The following is a 27,948-nucleotide window of genomic DNA, read 5'->3' as shown; positions in this document are numbered from 1 at the left end:
ATAATGATATTTGGAATCATGTTACTTAAGTATTTCTTTATTTCATTGAAATAATAAACACAGTTTTATTTCATCAGAAACTATGACTCATTTTTCATATTTCAAAAAGAGATTTTTCATTAATACATTTAATGACTGAACTATTAAAGAATAGGAATAAAAATGTCATTAAGTAGGAATGGAACTGGAAACCTTTGGAACTGTGTTTTGAATATTTGCAGATCTCCACAGATGGCAGGGAACAGGAATGTGAACAGCATGTGTCTTAATGTGCATTTGAAAACAGGTCTCTCGAGGGATAAAAAAGCTACTTTGAAATTTCTGAAAAAAAGGGGGAAGGAAAAAATGAACATGATGCAGTTTCAGTCAGATTAACATAAGGTCATAAATCTTATTTGGATAATTCTCATCATTTTGAAAGTAGATAATACAAATGAATGTAAAATGTTAATTAGATGTTACACTTATTATGTTTTCAGGAAGATCTTTACCTGAAAATTGTTGAAGAGCAAGAACAGCTTAATGTATGAATATCTGTTTTAAGATCTGTTGGGCATAAAAGTGAAGTATACAGCAGTGCAACTCATGAATAAAAGGAGAGGATTTTTTTGTTTTTAATTATTACCTTCTACATGTCTGCGGCACATGGATGTGCTGATGGAAAGTGCTGCTACATTAATGCACCGTCTTTCTCCTGTCCCCTCCACTCCTCCCACTGACATCTGCCAGCAAAGTCTGACCTCAGTAATATCTTGTAAGGTGGCATTCAAATGCTCAAATTACAATTAAAGAGAGTAATTAATAATCATGATGACATTTTTAATTTGTAATTACAGAAAATTACATTGCATGGTAAAGAATACATGTAGGTTTTATTCATTTAATTATAATTTAAACAGCATTAAAAATAAACCAAAAAAAATCCACCAAACCCTTGTTGGTAATATGAAATCAAAGGAATTGAAACCTAAAGGTTTCTTTGTAAGCAGTTTTACTCTGTAAAAGTATACTACAAAATCTCATTGGTTCTTCAAAACAAAACAAAGGACAGCTTCAAAAATGAAAAAAAAAATCTCTCTTCTTAAAAAGAAAAGTGTTTACAATGCGTTTGGGTTTCAAGTTTTAGCTTTTAATTAGCTTGTATATTTTTTCACACTAAATTATTTACAGAATTTTTCATGTTTTATATCAATTTAAATGGAGAGGGAATTAAATAGGGCATATGTAATGAGATTTAAATAACTGAAGAAAATCAAATCAGCTAAGTTTGGGCTCTTTTATAAACTACAATTCAGAATGTGCTATAATACTGTTTGAACACTTATTCTTTAGGAATTTCTGTTCTATTCTGTTCTGGTATGTGAGGGCTTCATGCATAAAAAGTTTGGTTTGTATTGCTACATTCCAGTTCTGCAGTAAATTCTGTGGTGTATACACAGAACTGGGTCCTCTGGATGATAATGAGACTGAGCACATGTGCTGTAGCAACAAATAATAGAATTCTTTACAGTATGGAGCTTTTTGCTTACACACATAGTGGTAAGGATTATTTTACATATACATAGAAGTACTTGTTTGTAAGACAACCATAATACTAGATTTCAAAAAAAACCCCAAACTATTCTAAGTACAAAATCTAGGTAGTTTGGAGTGCTGTTGTTAATCTCTGAGACCTAGGTATGTTAGAACACATACATTGTCTGAGATAGAAACATCATTGTATACACATGAACATATATGGTTCATTGAATCTCTGTGACAAACATGAAATCCGTATATGCCTAGAGATGATACAGTTTTAAATGCAGAATGTGAAATTGCAGTTGACAAGGGAGAAAAACTGAATAATTATAGTGTAGATGAAATTGAACTGAAATTTCCTTACACCTTACATTAAGTTTTTAGATGATGTGGACTTACCCCCAAAACAGTAATTCAGTATTTTACATTGAACAACAGTAGAATTATGCTATTTGAGAATCTATCTTTATTTTCTGGCCATATTTTCAGATGCTTTGTCTCATAGAAGAGAGTACATTTCCAAGAGAAATTGTTACAGGCCTATGATGCAGAACAATGTATTTTGTCCATAATTACGTAGAATGAGGAATGGCTCTGCAGTAAATAACTTTCTGGGCTTTTCTTCTGCTACAGGCTTCCTCAGGTTGGTCTCTTAAAAGATCTAAGTTCTAGTGGACACTGGATCTGGGTTTATCTCCTATATTTCAAGGAAGTAGGAAAAGTTTACATGCAAAGCTTTACCTGGTACACAGCTTCTTTCTCTTCTTTTCAGTACTTCTTTCTTTATTTGTTGTCCTGAGAGATCTCAAATCTGTGAGAAATAATGTTTGGGCTAGAAATCAGTTGTCTATAGATGCAGTATAGTTCTAATAAATCCCACTGATTTTAGAATATACCTCAATATACCTGGGAGGAGGTATGGCATGACCGTCTTGTTACTGCAGCTTCCTAGATTTACCTTCCTCCCCTCCCCAGAGTGTGCCCAGGTTCTGCACCAGTAACAGAATTTGCTTAGGATTCATTGTATCATCCAATCAGTGCTATTTCCATGGAAAAAAAAAAAAAAAACAAAAACCAAAACCAGCAAAAATAAAGAAACCCAAATCTGTTCAATAATCTAATATCTGTGTTAAGACTGAGGGGATTTTGGTACAGTGTTGTGTTGAACATATTTAAAACAAATCTGACAACTTGATTGTTTAAAAAGCAGAACGAGCAGTATTTCTGTGACAGTGTCAAATGTGCTATACCTAGAAACAGCATTTTTGAAAAGTAAACATTTCAAGAATTAGCAAATATAACCTTCTATTCCATATTGGAAAATATTTTCTTTCTGAGACTTTTGACTAGGTTTATGATAAGATGGAAGATAATACTAACATATAAATTAAAACATGAAGATTAAAATATATATTGAAGATTCAGCTCCTAAGCTACGGTAAGTATTATTGCTTAAGAAAAGAATAAATAGTGCTTTCTGCATAAAAGAAAGTATGCCTATCAAATGTATTTTTTTTTCTGTTTGCAAATGAAATATATCAGATGATTAGTCTGAAGAGATGTCCATCCCCTGAAATAAGCTTAAATATTTTTAAACTGTCAGCCTGGAAAACCATTCAGTTTAACAAGAATTTCATTTTATTTAAATGCTATGAAACATTTAAATTTAAATGTATGTTTGGCAATATTCACTATTCTAGATTGACTAGAACTCTTAGGAAGCAAATGAAATTAAATAATAAGTTAATAAAAAAACCAACACCTTTCTTTACCTAAAGTAAGGAAATTTGTAGACTACTTAAATTGATCATTCTGAGTTCAGAGTTCTTCCTACTTTCAAAATATCATGATTTGCTTCTAAGAGCAATATCTTTTAATCTCCTGAATCATTAAGCATTCTTTTTTGTGACTTTCTTGCTTAAGTAATTTTATGCATAGTCCATAGCCTACTATTACAGATTAGACGGATAGTTGGAGTTTTCTCTAGATGTGCTGACTGTAACCATTATAGCTAATATTGTCAAAATTTTATAATGACTTGTTATAGCTACATCAAATTTTTTGACTCCTTACATGTTGAGAAAAAACCTTCAGACACCTGGATTTAGAAATTCCTTTACACTTTGAGTAATGTCAAATATTGAGACATTGTGTGAGAAAGCTGAGAAAAATATATCTTAGTAGTGCATACAAATTTCTTCTTAAGGCTCTCCTTTCTTCTTCTATGATTTGCATCAGTGCTTCCCAGATACAGTTGTGCCTACATCTGAATATTTTTGTCATATCTGAGCAAATCTAGTTCAGTCACTTTTGAAGAGGCAAAGAAAAGAAATACTTTCCTTCCACTTTGGGTAATACTTTGTAAGGTTAGCAGGAGGACAGCTTTGGTATTACTGGATCAATGCAGATGATGAAAGGTAGAAAATGGTTGAGATATGACCTTGTTAATGAGGTGTCTGGGTCAAATCTTTGTTTCATCTTACCAAAATGGCTGAAGCAATTCATGACTATTAGTGATCAATGAATACAGAAGAAGAGTAGCTCTGGTTATAAATTTCATCATCTCACATAGACAGGGTTTGAGACAGCAGGAGGGAAATCTCGGAGAAGACAGTGCAAGTCCTCACATGAACTGCAGTAGGGTCAGCATTTCATCACTTACCAAAACCAATTAATCTGCTTTCCAGTATTTCTTGAGAATATAAGCCTAACAAGATTTAAATAAATAATTAAATAATCTTAAAATGAGCTTTCTGTATATTAAAAAAAAAAAAATCTAAACCTTTAACAATCTACCAGAGTCCTTCATGTTTCAGATCTCTTATTAGATTGACTTCTGAATATCACCTCTGCCATGTAACATACCAGTTAAACAGGACTGTGGAATAAATTCTTCCTTGTGGGCAGGATCCATGAGGTTTTGTTAAGTGTAACACAGGTCAATTGCAGTCAAAGGCACAAGGCTGAGCTGGCTGCCTCAAACTTCCAGTCTGCTGAGGTACTTCCATCTTTTGCTTTAAGGTATACTTGCACTATGACATTCTTGACATGTCTGTCTGGTTTTGTTTGTTTTTTTTTTTCCTTCCTTTTTTATTTATATATATGTATATATATATATAAAATTACGTTTTAGCTTTCTTGTGTTTCTTCTGCTGTTCACAATTTAATTCAGATGATAATTTTCAGTAGGTAGGTCTAACTGAAATAAAAGAAAACATACTTATTGACAGGATGCTAAATTTGTTGGTATAGTTTATTTTCTTTATAGAGAAGAAGCGTACAAGACTATAAAAAATGAAGTAACACCAGATGTGCAAATGACATGAAGAAAATGCTCAGGCAATTTTGAAATGGGATAATGCTTTTTGATTGTGTTCTTTGAGCTAGAAGGTGGCAATTAGATTTTCATACACAGAAAAGTGTGAGACATCCTAATTAAACACCTTTTGGTGGAAGTCATCATTGATCAACCCAAACTGCTTGTAGTAGCTCTCAAATGTGTCACCTGTGAGGGTAACACTAGAAAAGTCTCTCTCTTTTTATTATTATTATTTTTTTTAATTGGAAGGAAATTGTGATTTGAGTGGTGATTCAAGAATGAACATTATAGTCACTAAGCCAGTCAATCAGATAGATGAGATAAATTTTAGATAGAATTAGATAGATTAGATAGAATTAGATAGATTTTAAGCATAGCTATAGGTCATATATAGAATCATAAAAAAGGGGGGGGAGGGGAAAGGAATAGCTTTGTGTGATTTTGGTCAAATTATTTAACCTCTCTGTTTTATTTTCCTTTTTAAGGGAAATACCCTTAACAAAACTTACTTCACAATGGCTGTGAAAGTATATTAAATACTTCTGTAGCCATGACAATATGTTACATTAGTTCTTAATCTGTAGGTTTTGAATTGAAAAATAATACTTTTTCACGTACAAGACTATTTTAAAGATCTTATAGAATGAATTTTCTTATTTAACATGCAAATGTTAACCTAAACCAGGTTACATTTTTTTTTTCATAATCACAAGAATACCCAGAAATGCACTGTACTGCCTAGAAGGAAAGAATTGTTTTTTATCTGACATATGACAGAGATATGACAAGAGATGCTAAAGAGAAATAATGGCTGAAGCAATTCATGACTATTGGTGACCAATGAATATAGAAGAAGAGTAGCTTCTGCACAGGGCTTGAGACAGCAGGAGGGAAATAGAATCATAGAATCATAGAATATCCTGAGTTGGAAGGGACCCTTAAGGATCATCAAGTCCAACTCTTGACACCACACAGGTCTACCCAAAAGTTCAGACCATGTGACTAAGTGCACAGTCCAATCTCTTCTTAAATTCAGACAGGCTCGGTGCAGTGACCACTTCCCTGGGGAGCCTGTTCCAGTGTGCAACCACCCTCTCTGTGAAGAACCCCCTCCTGATGTCAAGCCTAAATTTCCCCTGCCTCAGCTTAATCCCGTTCCCGCGGGTCCTGTCACTAGTGTTAATGGAGAAAAGATCTCCTGCCTCTCAACACCCCCTTACGAGGAAGTTGTAGACTGTGATGAGGTCTCCCCTCAGCCTCCTCTTCTCCAGGCTGAACAGGCCCAGTGACCTCAGCCGTTCTTCGTACGTCTTCCCCTCCAGGCCTTTCACCATCTTCGTAGCCCTCCTCTGGACACTTTCCAACAGTTTCATGTCCTTTTTATACTGTGGTGCCCAGAACTGCACACAGTACTCGAGGGAGAGTAAATCTTGGAGAAGACAGTGCAAGTCCTCACATGAACTGCAGTAGGGTCAGCATTTCATCCTAAGAGAAAAGTTTTTATGGAACTTGGCAACCCCGAAAGATATTTGCACATTTGCTGAAATGCTTAATATACTAATACAGATCTTTTAATAACTATCCCTATGCATATATGCTTAATATTTATATACCTTATGTTCGCCTGGAGCTGGATGAGAATTTGTAACATCCACTAAAAACTTCTCATGTTATAGGTTCAGCAATTTTTATTTTACAACCTTACAACTAAATTAAGAGAAGACTTTTATTTGATGGAACAGAAATCGTTGGGAGCATAAAAGAGCTGAGTTTCTTCCACATTCAAAGCAAATGGGAGGATACTACAGAGGCTAAATAGACTGAAGAAAGCTAGAGGGCACAAGTTTAAGAGTTCACCTCTTACATGTGTTTTTTACTTTAGAATCTGAAAGTTTGCTGTTGGAGGGTAAGAAAAAAGTAAATCCCATGTAGACATTTCTAGAAGAGGAATTCAATTGACCAAGGACATGAATTGCTTTTAAAAGTATCACATGCCAATGCCTAAAAGTAAAAACTTGAACCTATAGGTATAGAGAAGGCTGGGAGTGCAATGTCTCTTTCAAAAACATTTCAGAAAGTTTAGAAGAATCATTGAAATTAAAAGAAGCGAAGGAGATCTGGATTATGTTGCAGGTGAAATCATAAAGGAGTTGTTGCAAAAACACGACTTTGTTTCTCACAGGAAGAAAAACCATAGTTCATCAGAAGGGTGATGGATTTATGGGACATTACATCTGAAAATGGTTATGCAATATGGTTGGTCTCTGTAAAAGAGAAGGAAAGAGAAAAACCTGGATCACTGTGTTGTTAGATGAGGAGCTCAGGGCTGCCCTGTGCCACCTGCTGTCGGTTCCAGCTGGCTCAGCAACAGATAGAACGGCTGTCGCCCATGTGCCCCAACTGGAACTAGTCAGAGGAAGCCACGACGCCTCTGCCAGAAGATGTTGTAGAGCAGGTGGTGGCTGTTGGGCCAGGCTGGGAGGTGCACAGGCAGGGAAGGGGCTCTGCAGAGTGCAAGGGAGGCAAAAGAGAAGGGCAGAGTGGGGGTGAGGAGACCCCTGGCCTGTACAGTGCTGTCCCCTGAGGGGCAGCGGTCTATGGGGCTTCCTGTGGAGGAGCTGTTGAGTGAGAGGCCAGGAGCAGCAGTAGAAAAGGAACATGTTACAACCTGACCACAGGCTTCTGTGGCACCTTCATCATGGGGCCTGAGGGCAGCAGGTGGATGGGAGGCTTTATGGAGGGGCATCCTGAGTAAAGCTGAGGTGTGTTTCTGAAGTGTTTCATTATCAGATTTCTCAAGACAACAATCAGTAATCAGAAGTTTGAATTGATTGTCAATAAAACAAATGAAGTGTAATTCCCTGAATTGGGACAATTTTGGTTGCTCATGACAGATACTAAAAGAAAAAATAGGAAGAGACATTAGGCAACAGAATTTTGGGATCTATGAAATAAAAGTGCTTCAAATAAGTTTGGAAGGTCACTACTGACAGAAACTGTTGAATGATCAGGTTTTATTATTTGACCAGGAAAAGTGATGAGGTAATTGGAAGAGCTGACTGGAAGGTGTAAGCTGTAAACGAAATAATAAAGAGTTGAAACAAAGGAAAGAGACTCCAAGGAGTATATATACCTATTTCTCTAGGTATATATTTGGAGAGAAAGAGCATAAGGTAAGTTAGGTAGTAATTTAAGAGCATGAGAAGGGTATTGAGTTTTTTTTTTTTTTTTTTTTTTAAATCCTTTCAAGAAGATGGGTCTAAAGCCAATTTTCAGATATTTACTTCTGAATGCTTCATGGTTAATTATTCCAGTGTGCTACAAGGAGCACATAAAGCATTATATGGACTTGGAAATGATAGACCGAGGAATTAGTGATGGCCTACGTATATTTATAGCTGAGTTTACTTTATAGATAAAGAGTTTTAAAGTTACACGGTAATTTTTTATGTTATTTTAATAGGGATGTGGAGGAAATTAATGATTTTTACATGCCATTAGAATGCTTCACTCCCATAGCTATCAACAGCACCCTCTGGCTCCTTGGAAGTTCATTTTGAGAAGGAAGGTTGGCAACACAAATTCTGCACATCAATAGGTTTTATAGTTAAATATTACTTTCTTACAGTCCCTGTACAGCCACAGACTATTTAGGATAGCTTTGGGATATCCATTTCCAACAGTAATGTCATGATTTCCAAACAGTGCAAAGTTAGATGTAGAACTGGTTGATGTTTTGGTGTTTCCGGTGTGGTTGTTACAGCAGGTGTATTTATTGCCTCTATGTGGCGAAAAAAAAAAAAAAAAAATTGTTTGTTTTCCCATTTGCTTATAGAAGATCATTTTCCTTCCACAGTTCATTTCCCAAGTTTTACACAATACTCTGTTTAAACACTTTTTATTTCTTTTGGCTAGAATTACTTCCATTAGAGAAATATTGCCTGAAAATAGCATGCAGTTTAAATGTACAATTTGTTTCTGCTGTTGCCAACAGTAACACGTTTTCTTTGGCTTTTGCCCACTGAGTGTTGATCAGATCAAGTTGATTATTCAGCAGCTCTAGCCTACCACCTGCTCCATTTTTATCTTGACATGCAAAACTGTTGATACACTGTCTTGCCTTGTAAAAGCCACATTTGTTATTCAGCGGTGGGATTTTTTTTGTGTGTGTTTGGGGGGGGGGGGGATTGTTTTGTTCTGTTCTTCTGCTTGAGTACTGGATTCATTCTTTTAAACAAACTTTTAATCCATCAAATTTGGACTGATGCTAGCTTATACACTGCAAATCCAGGAGGATAGTTGTGTTTTGTTTTGTTTCCTTTATTTTTATTTTATTTTTTAAGTTCACGTTATGATTATACCATTTAAGCTCTGGATTATGTTGTGAATAAGGTTGCATTTACTAGCATTTACTTTTTTTTTACGGTTGCATTTACTAGGCCCATTTCTGGAAATGCTAATGCAGATTAAGTGCTATTTTCTCAGTTTTATTATAAATCATTAATTACTTTGAACCTTATCATGCTGTTTTAGGTTATGTATGTGTCATAAATAAAATAATTTCCTCCTATTCTGCAGAGGTAGTAATAATGTCTGCCCACTCTTGCTATTCGTTGAAATTCTGGATTTTGTTCCTTTTAATGTAAATGCCTATCCAATTCTGAGAGAGTTTAAAGCTGTTTCTGATGTGGCCAAAAGAGACTTGTCTCTTCAACACATACTCTATTGCCAATTTTCTGATCTTCTTTTGGGATTGTAACAGCATGATATCTATATGTGTTTTTCAGCACACAAAGTGTGAGTAAATCCAGAACTCACTACACATCTTGAAATGCAGTGTTTTGTACCTGGTTGTATTCTACTTCTGTGAATTGCATTAACTAGCAGAATGCTACAAAAACAAACAAACAAACAAAAAAGATAAACAGCTATTGGAATGAAGTCTTGATATATTATTATTAAACTTGTATAACTAATTGGTATAACTTATATATAACATTTTTTTTTTCCAATTCAATTATAAGATGATGAGGCAAAATGCAACTGTTGCATTCTCAATTTGTTTAAATATAACTGACTGCAGAGTTTTTATTGCATAAGTGATGCAGGACTATATCAATATGTTCTCCTCCTTGCCTTTAGTAAGGTTGTGTTTACTTGATGTATTCATTTTCCTCCTTTTTTCTTTGAAATTAGGCAGTTGGATGTGTATTTCAGATGTGCCTGTTCCCATTTGTATCATGTTCAGATTTTAGTGGCACTAGAAGCATGTAGACATTTTAAGCAGTTCAGTTTTTATTTTATTTTATTTTATTTTTTATTTTTTTAACTAGAAACCCAATTAAATGTTGAAGGAGCTGTGAAACAAACTGAACTGCATCTATGTTCATTTATTTCATTTTTTTTCTTTGTGATAGAGGAAAATTACATAGGTGACTTTTAAGAACACTTGTTTTGGAGTCGGTTAGTTTAGCTGTTTCTAAAATAAATGTATGTAGTCCTGATTTCTCCCTGTGTGGCTAAAAACTATACATATACTACAGCTGAGAAAGCGGGGTAACAAGGCATGCCTACTCAGTGTATGTGTCATCTTCTAATCATGGCTGTGAAGTTACCAGCTCAGCTGTGAAGCTTGAAAGAGTTTCCTAAGGCAGGCAGTGAACTGTAGCTGGTGGTGTTATGCAGTTTGTGATTTGTCAGAGCAGTTGGCAATTTCAGTCTAATGGTTTCAGCATGTGTTCTTCACTTCAAGCTTGTTTAAAAATATAACACTAATGTGGCTTGCATTTAAGGCAGTTGAATTATTAGAGTGAAAATGTAATAAGAACCTCTAAGGGTTTGAAACCTCAGTGAATGAGAAGGATAAATTGTATGTTAAAAGAAGTGATCTTTCACTGATTCTATAAACCACTAACAAAATTTCACTGCTAGATGTCAGGGTGCATTTGACAGACTGTTTCTTACTCTCCTTTTCTGATATTTTTCTTCATGCTATTTTTCTACAGTTCTCTCTCTTCCTCCCCCATCTACTGAAATATTTTGGCAGTATCAAGCTGTCATGATCTTGCAAGCTTCTCAATCTCCTAATTCTACACATTCTAGAAATATACCCAGACTTGCAAACTAAACCTCCTTCCTCCCTCCCTCTTCCCATAAATGTGGAAAGTATGGAATTAATAAAATACTCTGATGAGAATTTCCGAGGTTCATTGTTGCTACAATAGCAGAACAGAAATGTTTTGTACACTCATTCTGCAGCATATTAAATTGGTATGCTATTTCCTCAGTGATGTTTCCTCCCAGTCATGGTGAACAAATTTGTGTACCTCTGTCTGTTGTTGTGGGTGCTTTTGTTTTGTCCTGTTCTCTGGTTCTCAGGTGCCCTTCAGAAATGTTTTAGCATCTTATTTGTTTATCACACTGCTGGCTCATGTATAGTTTCCTTTCATCTAGTACCAATTTTCTTACTAGTTAGTTTTGTGAACACCAGAGACCAAGCTGAGGTGGAAACCAGTAAGTTTCCAGACAGCTACTGACTGATACAGAAAAGATCCTCCCTGCAACACTCACCTGTTGTGCATGTTCCTAGGTGCATACCCAGCCATACTGCTTTCCTGGGAGTTTGAATGTGTCCCTATTAGATTTTTAATTATTTATTTATTATTCTTATATATTATATATATATATATATATTTGTATGTATTTTTTTCTGCCCTGGGAGCAGAGTTTTGTTTTCAAGACAGAATCAATGATTGTCTGACCTTAACTGTACCTCTGACTACTACTGAAGCTTTTTAGATTCTTACTAAATCTTACTAAGAATTCCACTGTAGTATATATTTAAGTGTCTTTCAGCACTCTTTAAGCAGTAGAAGCACTGGCATTGTCACATTTGCTTTCTCTGTTGGATCATTTGATACCACTAACTAAATTCTTAAATCTGCATAATAAGAGAAAAGAAGTAGAAGAGAAAAGCTCTATTTCATATTTTAGAGAAGTGTGGCTTTTATATAGTGGAGAAATGTTACTGTGCCAAATGGCCTTTTGCTTTTATTCTTTTTGACTTTTCATATCTTCAAGTTTTTTCAGGGACAGATGATTGTGCACTACCTTAGATGTCAAACTCCTATGTGAGACATATTTGATTAGGTCTCCCTATTCCAGTATTTTCTATTAAAATCAATGTGATTATTCATGTCAGAATACATTAACTTCACCTGCAATATTGTAATCTTAAATACTCTAGGTCAGATTTGGCTTCTTATTGATTTCTGACCTGATTCAGACCAAAGGCTTAATTTATTTTGGGTCTACTGCTTTGGAATTGCATATCTGCTAGAAGGGTAAAATTTCTCTGTGGAGAATCACTCTTCACTCATGTAATTAAACAACATGAATAAAGATTGGCTTGAATTATAAACATTTTTTTCACTATAGTTGCTAAAAGATACAGAAATCCTTTAAAGCCCTATCTTCTAAATATATGGAAGATAATAAATTATTTCAACTGGATTTCTTTTCATCCGACATGGCAACTTTGTGTTAGATATGAGGCAATCTTTCTATAGATTTTTTTCTAAACTAAACTACAGAAGATTCTAGCACTTTAGGTTGTTAGTAATAGTTAATAATGGAAGACAAAATTTGAGGCATTATTTTGAATTATGGTCCAGACTATAACATCTTTTTCAAAAATGTTGTGAACTGCTGATTGGATGATGTATTAGATTACGTATAACTTTATGTCAGTAATCGGTATGAAGAGTGCTTTGGTAAAGCTCACAATGTCAGCAGACTTCTCATATGCCCTTTTTCATTATGAATATGACTCATCTGCTGCTTCCAATGACAGAAGTAAAACTGGCTCCAGACAATGGCTGGGGAGTATTTCATACAAGGTTTATGCTGAATACAGGAGATCAATTATAAACATCCTTTGTCTGTGACCTTATCTGCTTCAGATGTTCTCATTAACAGACCATAGATCAGCCTGTCATTGTGTGGCACAGCAGATGCCAGAGTGAGAGAGAGGCCGTGACTCTGCAGTGTAAATACATGAAATAAAACCATGCTGGAGATCAGCACAAAACAAACTCCTACTGCCAGTCACCATAAAAAACCTTAAAAAATCAGATATGCAGAAAAGGGAGATTTCGCCATGCTCTGAATAAACATATTGTCTATGGAGCTGTAGTGTAAAAAAAATAAAATCCTGTCAACTTCTAATTTCTCAAATAGTTGCTGCAGGATTACTTCAGCAAATGTATTTGAGCATAACAACTTTCAAACATAATACAGCTGCTGACATGCTGCATAGAACAGTTTATGACTTACCTCACATTTAATCAGATGAAGTCTAGAAAATATGATGCAAATGCCACTTGCATTACTGTGTGCTCATTTTCTCAATATGTTATTTCTCTGTCACAGAGATAAAAATGCTTTAAAGGAGACATAAATTATATATACAGTAGATTTGTGTTAAAAAGAGGAAATGCAGTTGCATTTTTTATTTCTAAAACTTGGAACTCTACAAAGAACGGGTTGTATGTAAGCAGCTGAAGGGGGATATTGCATTAATACAAAATCTCTTGGAAATTTAAAGAAGTGACCACTGTGTATTACTTATTTATGCTACTGTTCCTTTGTGTCTTGTTAGTGTAAGAATTCATAACCGAGGCCCTCTGGTTCTAAACTGGTGATGGTTCCTGATTTATACTAGAATCATTTATTTTAGATATGGCTGAAACAAGACAGGGCCAGATGGAGATCTGTAACTAATTCTTGCCAATAATTTACTCTTGACCTAACAGTGCCTCTCTCTGACAAAATTATGAATTGGTATTCCAAGTCTGTTTGTATGTTAGTAGAGTTAAGCACAAGTTCTCTCTGTAGAAAATTAAAAACATAATTTCTCCTGTGAACAGTTACTTCAGTGGCAAAGGCTGTATAAACCACAACTGTGTATTAATCTGCACTGTTAGGATTTCTTACGCTGTTGCAAGTTTCCTTTTAAATTGTGCTTTTATTTCTGCAGTTCTTAGAGGAAGTGCCTAAATGGGGGTGTATGGTTTAATGGTCTCTGCAAGTATTGAAATTCTGGTTACACTGAGGATTATGACATTTATGTAATGGAATACAATGGTACATAAGGAAACAGTCCTTATTTGAAGGAGGGAAATATGAATTATAATGGAAACTTTTGTCATACTGCATTAGCATTCAAAATTTTTTAAAGAAAAAAATAATCTGAAAGAGGATCTTACACTTTGTGGTTACAGTTTAAATCAGCAAAATTACATATGTGTTTGGCACAATCTAAAACATTTTATGGTTGGGGATAATCTTAGCAAAACTGAAGTGCTGCAGCTCTGTCAAATCTAGATCAGCTTTTGTGCTGGTAATAATTACGAATGCCCACTTGTCAGGAAGGTCATCTACCAAATACATTAATGAGAGTTACAAGTAAAAAGGTAATTGCTCCCTGTTAACCCCTCCCAGTCCCGCTGGGAGTATGGAAACAAAGACAAAGAAAAATAAACTCATGTGTCATTTATATGGGGGTAATGACCTTGCTATCATTAGCACTCCCAGGATCACTTTTGGGCTACTGACCTTCCAATTTGCATGTGTTTCTTGTTGAAATCTCACCCCTTTTGGCCAAATTGGGTGATCTTTTTATACAGTAGAGTAATGGAAAACTCATGAATAACATAATCCATGAGTGTTTGACTAATTTATTACTAAAAAAAAAATAATAAAATCATAATAAACCTGCTCCATGCAAGTAAAGACAATAGAATCAAGTCAAGGGGACAGAAAAGAGTTCTGGTTTAGCTTAATACAGAGTGTAACAGCCAACTGAGATGAAAATACAAATTTTTAGATTTCTGTCAGTTTGCATTAAAGCTGTGGTGAAATTTCCACTGTTACTTCAGACACCGTATCCCAGTCTGATGCTTTTTTTCCTATTTTTCTCTCTTGTAAGTGACTCGCAATTTGTAATCACCTACAGAAGAACAATATTTGTGTTTCAGATGCAGATGTGAAAACCATGTTTAACACTGCTGTTACAGATAACACTTGTGGCTTTTCTCTTATTTATGCAAGAACTGAATTGAGTACTTGGGTCATATTTTAAATCAGGATTTGAAGTTAGTTGCATGCTTCTATATTGTTCTATTCAAGCCTGGTATTTCTGTATTCTCCCTGGATATTTCTCTTATTAAAATAAGCTTTTAAATATCATGGATTCAGTACTTTAGAAAGCTTTGTCAAGCTATTGATGTCTAACAATTCCATGCTTACACATTTTTCTAATAGCTTAGGATATCAAGGGGTAGTCAAATATTATTTTCAATATAAAATACTTGGTGGAGAGTTGGAAGCACAAAAAAGATTGATTTCATTGTACTGAATATAATTGTAATTGGGCCATTAGCTGGCAGAATTCTTTGCTGGTTAGGAGGAGATAAAGATACGACACACGCACACGCAAGTGAAGGCTGGGAGATGAATAGGCCTTCTAGGGAACTGATCTTTCCAGATCAGATAAAGATTCTTCACAGCTCTTTCTTCCCATCTGCGCTACATCAAAGGCTGTCTTTCAGAGTTCGAAACATACACTTGGAATCTAGTGACAAGACCTTTGAAAATGGTCAGTTTGGAGATTTGACAGGCAGCTGGCTTTTGGGGTAGTTTTTCTGATAATCTTGTAATCCTTTTTAAAGTTAAAGAAAAGTTCATAGGCTAATGGAGTAAATTGCATTTGCATCTTTTTGTATCTTTCACAACAAGTAGTTTTGCGTTAAAGGTAACAATTCTCTTTGAAAGATATAAGGAAACTCTAGAAACAGGTAACTCCTGACTTCTTTCACTGTTTGTTTAAAAAAAATGCTGATTTGTGGACAGTGGCTGACTTTCAGGGGATCATTGTTCTCTTATCAATGATGTAAGTATCCTGAATATTCATGAAGATAACAGACTCTGAACAACTGATATTTAAAAAATAGCAAGGCTATTTTTATTAGAAGTTTTAATCGAATTAATTAATTAAATAGAAGTAATTGTTTCATTTATTATGGGACATTTATTTATTTAATTATGGTGTTTTCAAGCACCTTGACTTTAATTGACTGTGTCAATCACATTTCATAAATTTAGCATCAGCTATCTTCTACCCATAGCTGGAAGCACCAGGAAGCACTTCAAACCATGTTGGAAGCAGCCAGGCATCCTCCAAAAGCACAGGAATAGATGCTACAGCATTTTGTTCGTGTTTTCAGCCAAGGTTTCTTGAGAAACCTTGCAGGCAAGGTTTCTCAATTTGTGTAGCATTTCAGAGTAATTGGAGTATCACTGCCATAATAGAGAACCCTTGCTCTCCAGCCCAGTGTAAAGAGTGGGTTGTTTTTTTTTGTTGTACCTTGAAGTAATCCAGAATGTTTGTTGTGTATTAGTTTTGTTCCTCCCCCCTTTTTCAATAGTGTTTGGTTTCTCATCCTCTCTAACTAAAAAGATGGTGTAAATAGGGCTTCATTCAAGGCCTGAATACGTTTTACGGCTGTCATGTTCACAGCATTCATACAACGGCACAGAATGAGAAATGACTGAAGCCTAATATGCAGAATTACTGTTTTGTGTGTTAGTTTTAGAACCTCTTCTAACACATCTTCTGACACATAAAAATAACCACCTCAAAAATGTTAGTATTTGCTATAGAAACCTATAGGGAGCTGCAGCGGGCCATGGAGTTAAAGAAGGTGTTACCTTATTAAACCTGTGCTGTAATGAGACCGAAAATGGGGAGTGTCAGCACGCTGCTGTGTTACTCTTCTGTTGGTGTTCTCCAGAGACTCCTCCATCAAAACAGGGAAGGCAAGCCCTGACATTTGCATACCTCAAAGGCAAGCAGGCATGATTTCTTTGAGAGAGATGAAAAATTAGTAGATGAAAAATTAGTCTCTCCTTGTGTTGCAGTAAGGGGCATAGGTAATTTGAGTTTGCTTCACAATCTAGCTGTTGTTGACATAGAGTCTTGACTTCTTTCTCTGCCTTAACAAAGCACTCTCCCTGTGGAAAGATGAATGAATGCCTCAGTCATTAGAGTTCATGTATCTCTAGCAGTAGAATTTGTCCTTGCATAGAAATGAAGAACTTCTGAGAACAACTTAGCTTTACAAAATACTTTTTTTTTTTTTTTTTTTTTACTATTTTGTTTTTAATACTCTTCCTTTATCTTCCCTAAAAATATCAAAGATGTTACATAGGAGAGAATGATTTCTTTTTTTTTTTTTGTATACACAACGTTCCTATCAGCTCTGTTATCTTTTAAAACAAAGCAAAACAACAAACAAACAAAAACAACAAAAGAGACACCAGAAACAAAACAAAAGCCACCTTTCTGATCATGAAATCCTTGCATGATCTGTCCCTGTGATATCCTGCCCGTGAACATTTATAGTTGTCTGTTGAAGGCGAGCTGGGAAATCAGAGTACTGTAGTATACTGATCTTTGGGAAGTGATCCTGTGTGTTTTTTGCATACTTACATAGCTACAAAATTACAGGAGTGTTCTCTTGCAGGGGTATAAGATGCAACTACAATATTCATCCCTACTTTGAGAGATTAAATGATTTACTCATGTGAACATTTTACAGATTTCTTCTAGTCCTGGCTAAGAGGCATTTTACTGACCATTAATAATTCATATAGCATTTATGGGAATTGTTGATGGAAAAGACGGTCTGTTTCATGGAAACCAATACTGGACTGATATCAAGTTGGCTAGGCTGTAATTCTGTCTCTGACATACAATACTGGGAAAAAAAAAATAGGCCTACATTCTGCTCTTACTCCAGCTAGTTTTAGATATATTCTGGAAGACTGGTGTAGTAACTGGCACAAAAGTTAAATTGTTGTGAAACAGAGATTCTTCATGTAGGCAATGAGCAAGACATCACAAGGCTGAATCAGCCTCTTGCTGTACCTAGTGTACACAGGGGCAACATGCAGTTCCATTAAAATGGCATTTATTTGTTTGTTTATTTGAGTTAAACAACATAGACTTTTTTCATTGATCATTATTGCTTCTCCATAACCAGTTGCTTGTGCTTTCCTATGAGCAAAGCTCTATAAGCATATAGCAAAAGGCAACTTCTAAGTTTGGAAGCTATTCTAAGACACAAGGAACTGTAGAAATCGAGAGGTGGGGAGGAGCTAAGGAGCTTTTTAAATTTGCTTTTAGCGTTCTTGATTTATAGCTCAGATTAGCTGAGAATTTTCTAGTTTTTCACAAAATTGAGGAATATCAGGTGTGGCTGCAGTTCTTCCAAAGTGAAATTCCTAGTACTTACTATAGATTTCTGTTCATAATCCATTTATGAGTTCGTAAATTTGGGTTCTAACATATTTTGCAGAGAAGAATTGCAGATTAGTGAGTACCTTAAGGTTATGAAGCAGACAGAGAGAGAAACGAGGGCAGCGTTATCTGCAGCTATTTACTTGTGTAGTAGATGTCAGTAAGCATTCTATCTTGCTTTGTACTTGTACAAAATTATTCTAGTGTATTACCAGAAAACTGGAAATACTGTAGGTATCTAAAGTAATGGATTTGTCCATTGAGGGCAAGGGGAAGTTAGGCTACATTTTGCCAGTGTAATGCATCAAGATATATTACAGTTTTGCTTTTGTAAATGTGGTACTTGGCTACTGTAGAGGGCAGCTTTGGTTGGGAAAACCTGCAAGATGCTAGTAACTTTGTGAGCTAAAAATCATTTGAATTGATGATAAAACACATAAGAGGGATGCTTATTTTCTGACATCGGAGCACACAATTATATTTTTTAATGTGATGATTTCAAATGAAAAAGAAAGGAAAAGGTCTTAAGTTTTGGTTGGTGAAATTTATCAACCTGATTCAACCTGATAGTTGTTGGGGGGAGATGGAGTGTCCTTGTGGGATCAGACACCATGGTGGTTGCCATCCTGTACTGGGGCTGAGATGAGATTCTGACAGCACCATCTCCACAATTCCAGCTTCCATGAACTTTCCGGTCATACCCCTTTTGATTGTTAGCAAGAATTGACAGTCGACTCAACTGAAAACATGACTTAGACCACCAGCTCATTTGGGTAGGAACTGATCTGAATATTAAAAGGATCGTTGGGCCTATTGTGTACACACCACCATGAGGTAAAGAATTTTCATCCCTAGTTAGCTTGTGGATAGAGCAATTCTGTTAGAAAGGGACCATGACTATCCAGAAACTGTTATTAATTATAAAATAACATAGTTCTCAAGGTCACACTCAGAAATTAGGACGTGGCTGAGTCCATATGAGCTGTGTTCACATCAGGTAGCTCTGCTGCTGTCCAAACAGTTATTTTTCAAAGAATTATCATTTTGTTTGAGGAGAAACTTGTAACCAACACAGTGGATGTCTATACAAGAGACTGATTTGAAAGAGGCTCATCTAATCATTCCTGTGCACTGTCCTTTGCTTCCTGTGGGGTTAAATGTCTAAACTGGATTTCTTTCAAATTAATTTAAACTGGAAAAATGCCATCTAGGACCATTACTGATGTTCTCTGGTGGCTAAAGTTCATTCAGTACATGGGGCCAGACTACAGCTTGTCCAAATTACTGAGGTTTTTATGGGTCCCTAATCATGACAGGGTATGTCAGTACTTTGTATAATTGAAGCTAGATAATTTGATGGGGCAATAAGATTCTAATAAAATACTTGTTACATGTTTTAAGATTCTAATAAATACTTGTAATTGGATGGTAGATTAAACTCATATGCATAAAGTAAGGTGTGTAGGGAGAAAGTATTTTCAGTATTGATGGATTTCAGACTTACCTAGAACATCTTAAATAACATTGGAATTAGGGTTAAGCTTTCTAATGCATGATTTCAGTGCTTAAATTAGTATATAATATAGAAAATGGCATTTTTGAAAAGACTGTACATCTTTACTCAAGTATACAAAAATTTCAAGTGCAAAAGTGTAAATATATAGAGAATTATATAGAGAAAACATGCATATAAAGAAAATAAAAAAGAAAGGCTTTGCTATGTGAAGAATCAGTGAAGATTAAAATGTATGTATTTTTTTTTGTTCTTCAGCGCCTCGCTAAAGAAGCAGAGAAGTATCAAGCATCTCATCAGTGGAGGGATGAGTTTGGGGTAAGTTTTTCTCCTTTTAACCTTCTCAGAATTTTCTTCATTCTAATGTTAACTATATTCTTAAAACATGCTGTTTATACAACCACCACAGAAAGAATCGTTGCCTACAAATGGACATTTTATGCAATAGCCAGTGCCTCAGTCCAGATCTCTAGAGAATAAAATGGACTTTACCCTTCATAAACTCATAGGGAACTTCACAGGCCCAATAATGTAGTTCTGAGGTATACACAAAACATGTTTGTCTCACTGTACAAGGAATAATTATAGAGAAGACATCTCTGAGTGATAGTTCCTGTCAGTAAACCGTGTGCTACTCCAAGCACTGAAACACAGAATCATACAAATGATTTTAACAAGTTGTTTTTATTTGGTAGGTAGAAGCTTAATAGAGAAGGATTTTGTTGTCTATGTAGCCATATATATTGAGTCATTGACTTCTTTAAGAATCCTTCTCTATACTTTAATATCTTCTTCTCTTCAATATTCTGGTACTCATGAAAGAGACCCTAGTCAAATGCTAAATTTTCTTCTTCAATCATTTCAGATTTCACGGAAAAACAAGTGAGACAATTGTAAATTGCACAACATTAGTTTTTTATTACTATTCAAGCCAAATTTATATTATTCTGTATGATTATAAGCCTGTTAATTTTAGGCTACAGTTCTCTTCTGAGTGTCAAAGTCATTTATTATGCCATTATGACTTGTTCCTTCAGAAATAAAAGCAGATGGTGCTTTTATGTGATTTTGCTACCAACCTAGACTGTTTGCACACCCACTAGCATCATACAGGCACAAAGTTAAATGCACAATGCTTTTCTAAAGTGTTCTGTTCCAGTATTCTTCAGACACTTAAACATGGGCTTTCTGCAATGCCCTCCCCCCCCCAGAAAAAAAAAAAAAAATCAGATAAAAGTGACTGGCTTTCAGGAATGCAGAGGGTCTTGGATACAGCATGAATGCTTTTAATTATGCTATCTGTTCAGGCACAATTTCTAATATGTGGTAAAATACAGAAGGCCTGTTCCATAGGGATGCAATAATGAGAATGCTACAGGAACCTTTTCTGCTTTCCATAGAAAACAAAGCCTGCAGGTTTCATGGACTCTGTGCAGAACAGTGTGAATAAGGTTAGATGCCCTTTCTAATCATATAGCTTCTTACTGGGTACACTGGCCCACTAAGAAGCACATCAACACATCAACAACATTGTCTCAACTTTTTGTTTTTATTTTTACCCTTTACTTTCAGTAGGAGTCATTTATACCAGAGAAGCTTCTGGTCTCATCAGAATTCAATGCCAAGGAGAGAACTCAAAGTAATCTTGAAATGTGATTTTGTATTAATGTCGTGGCTCAAGAAAAAGACTGTAGTTAAAAAAAAAAAAAAAAAGCAAAGCAAAGAAAAAAAAAAGCATTTGGATTTATAATAAAGTAACTGCGAACCAAGCTTGTGCTTTACTGTTTTGAAATTGGCTGAAAACACTGTGGACTATATAATAACCTTGACATTAGGTTATGCAATTAAATTTCAAATAAATGTATTAGGGTTCTTATAATTTAATTTGCTCCATTTTTGCCAGAAGTAATCTTTCTTCTCTTCTCTTCTGGCCTACTTTTTAGAAAATGCCTGTTCAAATTAGTTTGCACACAGATCTTTCTGATAAACTTAATTTTCACTGGAAAATTCATTCTCCTAATGGCTGTGATGGCATATGGAAGATATACTGGAAAACTTCCTGCAGATGAGGGTTCTTACTGATAGCCTTTCTTCTGACACTTCTGATAGCATTATGAATGGTCTGCATCATGCTGTATGAGGTTTATTTCCTTTTTCAGGACTTGTTTTAGGGTGATGAAAGCTGTTCCAGCAGCACTGTACATAAATAACTATAGAAAGAAATTACTTGGGACAGTCTCTGGTTCTAATGAGTTCACGATCAATGTCCTTGACAGTCACATTGCAGCTGACATAAGTATTTTTAAGTGTCTGACAGATATAAAAATCATAATGGTTTTCAGTGGTTTGCATTGATAATTAAATGTCAAAATAATTTTAGTAATGACTAATTAAATTACTAAAAAATACAAAAAAATTCAAATGAATATTAATTAAGAATACTAACGAAGAATACTGAATGTCTTCTGAGTAAAAAAAAAAAAAAAAGGAAAAAAAAATCATTAACATTGGATTGCAATATGGGTTGTTTTCTGATTAAACACAAAGTCAATTAAAATATCTGAACTGCAGTTTCCCTCAACAGCCCTAGAAGAATACTTACGTTAGAAAAGTATTAAGTCTTCAGAGAATAGTTGTGTGAAGGGAAATCTAAAGTACTTAGCTTCAGGCAGACAAAGAAATGCCATTCTTTGTTTCCTACTCCATCAGCATTGCACAATTCCCTAACTGCATGTACAGCTGGAGAAATAAAAACTACTTAAACGTTTTTAGATTAATGCAGTTGCAAATCAGAGGTACAACCCAATATTGCTAAATGAAACAGCCTTGTCAGTTTGAATTTTCCTGTGTATTGCAGAATGAAATGGTGGTATTTTTGACACTTGTGATGGTCCAAGTACTTTGCTGGTGCAGAGATGCATGAAAAAAATTGTGTGCATGTGAATTGGAAGGAGGAGGGGAGAATTCTTTATGAAATAATTGCTGTTATTCCCCAAATGAATCTTCTACAATTACATTTGATACCACATTTGATTGCATTGCAATGGTTGGTTAACTAAAGCAATTTTGTTTCCAGTTGGGTTGCAATATTAATTGTACTTACACATGTATAAACATAAGGGATTTTTCATTTGTATTTTAGCAAGGAGAGTCTTTATGCATGGCCTATTAGCATCCTCTTACTTATATGAAGACTGAAACTCAGACTTTTAGGAATTAATTATCACATTAAAATGCCACATGAAAAATCCTTTCAATATGCCTTATCTTTTAAACAATACAATTTTATGAACTTCTGTGTAAATGATGATTTCCTGTACCCTGATACTTCCAAGACAGCATTTCCTGTGATGTTAATGTATAGGCTTGTGTTTGTGGCCTTAAAAGTAAGACAGGAAGTCATAGAAATAGTACTTTGGGGTTATGACTTTTTTTTAATCAACATCAGTTGTGTAAAATTGTAGTGAAAAGTTGCTCAGCAAAGAAATGAAAGATAACTGATATAAAACAAGTCTTTCATAACAAGAGTTGATACATAGGGGTGACCCAAGAGGTGACCTGCAGGAGCAGGGCAGTAGTAGGCAGCTCATGACCTTTACTGCAGATCAAAGATTTTAGATTTCAGGACTGTCTGTAACTTATCATGGACAATACATGGACAATGCAAAGCATCTTTGCATCTTAAAAGCTTCAACTGGAAAACAAACAAAATAACCAATTTTCTAGTGTTAGTATTGATTCATTCTAGGGAGGCAGTTTATTAAAGATTGCCATTTGAAAGAGAGATGCTCAGAGAAGGTAACAAACAAGTATTTTTTTTATTTCTCTAATATCATTAAAGAAAGGATATAGCTCTCTTATGGTTTGTATCTCTCGTTGTCCTCTTCAGCACAAAGGACATCCATGGGGAATTAAAATGTTTAGATTTGGCTCCAGAACTGGGGTGTAAAACCAGTTCCCACAGGTGCAAACTAGGTGTGGAATCCTTTCCCAGTAATCTGTACTTAATAATTCTCTGAAAGTTTGAACAACGCTAACGATGGGCAAAGTGTCAAAGCTGTCTGTATCTTGACACAATGTTCTGATCCAAAACACTGTGAAATAAATCTTCCATTGATTTTGATTAATTTTGGATGAGGCCTCACACGTCTAAACCATATGTGACTTGGAAAAAAATATGTGGAATGATTGATTTCAATTGACAGGCAGATGGTAAAGGTCTTAGGGAAGATGATATTTTCTTCTCTGAAGGGCTGTGTGCCACCTTCACTTATGTGACATATAGCTTTGATTTGTGCATAATTTAAATTAAATGTGCCATATCTCACTGAAAGGAATGAAATACCTTTCTTCCATCAGTGATTGTTTGGACTCTGACATCTTACCACTCAGGGGACAGAGCTATGTGTGTGCATTGTGAGGTGAAGAAGGAAATAAGAATGAATCACGTACTGAAACTGTGTGGTATCAGGGTTTGTTCTGATGTTTATCTGATACTTACTGCTCACACCTTTTTGATTTGTAAAAATGCAGGGCAAATTTTGCAGGAACAAGCATTTCAGCAAGTTTTCACCAGTGCTTTCTCAAAATTGGATAGGAAATACAACAGTTTCAGTATTTGAAGAACTGACCTTACATTCCTAGGATTGCTGGAATTAGTAAGAAGACATTCATCTTAATGTTCACTGTGAACAAGCCTGTCCTGATGCCTTTCTGGAGGTTTCTAGGTTTCATCAGATGAGTGCAGACTTTTTTCTACCATTCTATACTGGGAACGGGATCTCACTGTCACCTGGTCTGTCCCCAGCATCATGCCACTAATGTTCAGGTTTGTTTTCACAAGGTCTCACTGGTGCCCTCTGGTTTACAAATTTCTGGAAGACAGTAGTTGGGTATAGAAACAAGGGGAAAAAAAAAAGGGGGGGGGGGGGGGGGGGGAGGGGGGGAAGACAAAAACAACCTTTAAGGGTAATGCTTCTCGCTAGCTTGCCTGGAGTTTTCCTTTTATAACTTCCTATAGTCCCTCAGATGATTCTGAGTCTAAAAATCACAGATTCATAGAATAGTTGGGGTTGGAAGGGGCCTTGAAGATCACTCAGTTCCAACCCCCCTGCCATGGGCAGGGACACCTCCCACCAGACAAGGCTGCCCAAAGCCCCATCCAGCCTGGCCTTGGGCACTGCCAGGGATGGGGCATCCATGGCTTCTCTGGGCAACTTATTCCAGTGAACACTTGAAATTCTTCAAGTGAAGAATTTCTTCCTTATATCTAATCTCAATCTACCCTCTTTCAATTTAAAACCGTTACCTCTCATCCTTCTTTTTATGTGCCTTTTAAAAATTTCTTCCCGTCTTTGAAGTACTGGAAGGCTGCAAAGGTCTCCCTGGAGCCTTCTCTTCTACTGAAAAACCTCTACTTTTTCAGCCATTTCAGCCATTTTACTTTTTCAGCGGTGCTCCAGCCCTCTGATGATCTTTGTGGCTATCCTCAGGGCCTGCTCCATGTCCCTCTTCTGTTGGGGGCCCAAGAGCTGAATGCCAGAGCTGAACGCAGGGCTCCAAGTAGAGTCTGACGAGGGTAGAGCAGAGGGGGACAATCTCTCGCTCTGCTGGCTATGCTGCTTTTGATGCAGCCCAGGATGCAGTTGGCTTTCTGGGCTGCAAGCATGCACAGTGGGCTCATATATAATTTTTCATCCACCAAATTATAGGCTTCTTATAAAATCTGGGTTGTAACAGAACAGTTCTTCTATGCATTTGTTTAAAGAATAAAGGATCTGTCTTTTGGGTTAGCATGATTAATCATTTGAACACTTATGGCTGTTGTCTTTATTTTCATTTTTACCCCACACAATAGGAATCTTAAATCAATTAGGAGCTTGATAAAAAAAGGTGGCAAATAGAAGCTTTACAATCAAAATCAAGATTATATGTAGGCAGAGTTCTTAAACATGTAACTATAGTAGAGAGTTTCTCTGCTATATCTTTTGGTTATTTATCATCTCTTAATATTGTTATGTTGAATATAGGCATGCATAATTTTGTAATACAAAACTTTGAAAGAATCTCATGTGGGCAGCAGAGTACTTCACTGGTAGGGAACTATCCTAAAAGGCTCTTAGAATAAAGAGATGAAACACCTTCAATCACTGCAGAATCTTTCAAGCACTATATTTTATCTGAAAAATCAAATATGGTAAAAGACATCTAATACGCTTTTTCTTATTTACCAGGCAGCTCATTTAAAAAAAAAAAAAAAAAAAAAAAGCTTCTGAAAAAGGGATGGAGGAAAGGAACTGGAGGAAAGGGGAAAAAACAGGTGTGATTTCTCATTAAAGCACCGTGTATATGCATTAATGCCATCTTTTTGAACGATTCTTTAATGCACTTTCCAAACAAAAATCTTATTAAAGGCAGGATATGCTGTTGTACTCAATTTATTAACACCCTGGAGGTTCTTTAGTTTACAATAGAGAGGTACAATATGTTAAGAAAAGCTTTCTGCAGGCTGCTGTTGTGCTTATTTTCTAAGAGTCTTTCCTGAATATGTAACACAGATGAAGCTAATTAGTTTTGTGATTCTACATTTCACCTTCAAATTCAGTTGCTAATTTAAATTTGTGATAAATAATTCTTACAATTGCTTTACTATCCTAGGTGAATCGGTAAAATAATATAATAAGATTTATTTTAGAAGGACTCTGTTTTCTTTGTCTTTAAACTTTTTTTTTTTGAATATCATCTCTTTAAAAATAATGGTATTTTTCTTCTTTATCTATCTTTGCCAGTATTACTGGGCTCTGACTAGTTTCTATTATGTCCTAGGCAAATTCTGTATGTCAGTTCCCCTCATTTCCCACTACATTTGTGTTGTCCTGATCTTTTTTTTCTTTTTCTTTTAATTGCTGAATTTAAGAAATGTGTTAATGTTTTTGGGAAAAGGTGTATGAACTTAATCCTACTAATTTTGAATTACTGATTGGAGGATTTTTTTTGTTTGTTTATAACGGAAAAAATGGTATAACAGAACACGCACAAATGGAGCAAGACACTAACATTCAAATATGATTTTCCATGATGGAGGCAGACTTCTAAAATATATAGAAGTTCAGAAAATATTACAAAGTTTAGATTCTTACTTCAGAGACAGAATGCAATTCATAATAGGAAACTCTGGCAATTACTCCTTCTGATTTCCAAATTTATTTAAAGAAAATTATACCCAAAAATACTTCAAAGTGTTTAATGTCAAAAAAGAATAAAAGCATACAGATATGGGCTTGGGACTGTGCATATTATGTTATATTAGCTTTTCTGAAATTCTGAGATAGGTGGGCTGGATTTTTTTTTCTTGAGCAGAGGTATTTGTGTTTGTCTTCACTCCATTGCCCCCTGTTTTTCAAATGACAAAACCTCAGGAGTTGTGCAGGCTTTGATAACTTATCAAAGTTATACTTATCAATGTTCTTTTGCCACAGGATTCTTTTAAGATACTAGATGAAAATTCAGGCTGTCTTTGTCACAACTCATCTTCAGAAAGAGCAAAATGAGCTAAAGTGGTACTTGGAAGGCTTGGGTATTTAAAAGTTTGTAAAAGCATTTTCTAGATATTATGTACCTAAAGTATAGCAAAAGTTGATGTTCTAAGAACAGTGGCTTATGCAGTATTTGGAAGCAGAAATATTTTGATGTCTATATTATTTTGCAGTTGGTATAAGTGTTAATTCGATCTTCATTCTGAATTGATTTAAAATACTCTAAGAACAATAGTCAATCCTATTTTTAAGAGATGTGTTTTGCTCAAGGGTTTGGGAAATCTTATCCTTCCATCCCCTGTGAATAGTGTACTTCTGATTTTTCATAAAATTTAAACAAAAGGTGAAATTCTGACTCTTCTATGTCTTCACAATAATAAGTAGAAGTACAAGTAATGGCAGGTATTTCTGAGGGCTTGCCACAGAGCAGGAGATGCACATAACATGGAGCAGAGAGACTCTTCAAAATGAGCAACATTATTCTACATCATGCAATGAAGCAATAATAAAAATCTGCTTGATTTGACCAGAAATGTGGCCTGTGCTAAGTGTTTGTTTACTTTTCTACAGTTCACTTTTTCTATCAGCTATGAGCAAATCAGGACTGCATAAATACATACACAAACAACTGTAGGTCTTCGTGGAGGGACATTAAGTTTTAGGAAATCTTGACAGCTTTTGGCCAACTCTATAACTGCAT

At 35.4% G+C, this 27,948-nt stretch overlaps 1 protein-coding gene across 7 annotated transcripts in view; it reads left to right on the top strand.

The window, feature by feature from the left end:
* The window catches only part of CACNA2D1 (calcium voltage-gated channel auxiliary subunit alpha2delta 1), a 425,824-nt gene that overhangs the window by 191,120 nt on the left and 206,756 nt on the right, over window positions 1–27,948 (top strand). For all 7 annotated transcript variants that reach the window (XM_084535082.1, XM_084535080.1, XM_084535079.1 and 4 more), the window contains exon 4: window positions 19,972–20,031. In XM_084535082.1, coding sequence (XP_084391208.1) covers window positions 19,972–20,031 — 60 coding nt within the window. The remainder of the gene's footprint in view (window positions 1–19,971; window positions 20,032–27,948) is intronic.

Source organism: Aythya ferina (genome assembly GCF_964211825.1).
Source record: "Aythya ferina genome assembly, chromosome: 1".
Lineage (NCBI taxonomy): Eukaryota > Metazoa > Chordata > Aves > Anseriformes > Anatidae > Aythya > Aythya ferina.
The sequence above is the reverse complement of the archived record's forward strand: the minus strand, read 5'-3'. Positions and strand labels throughout refer to the sequence as shown.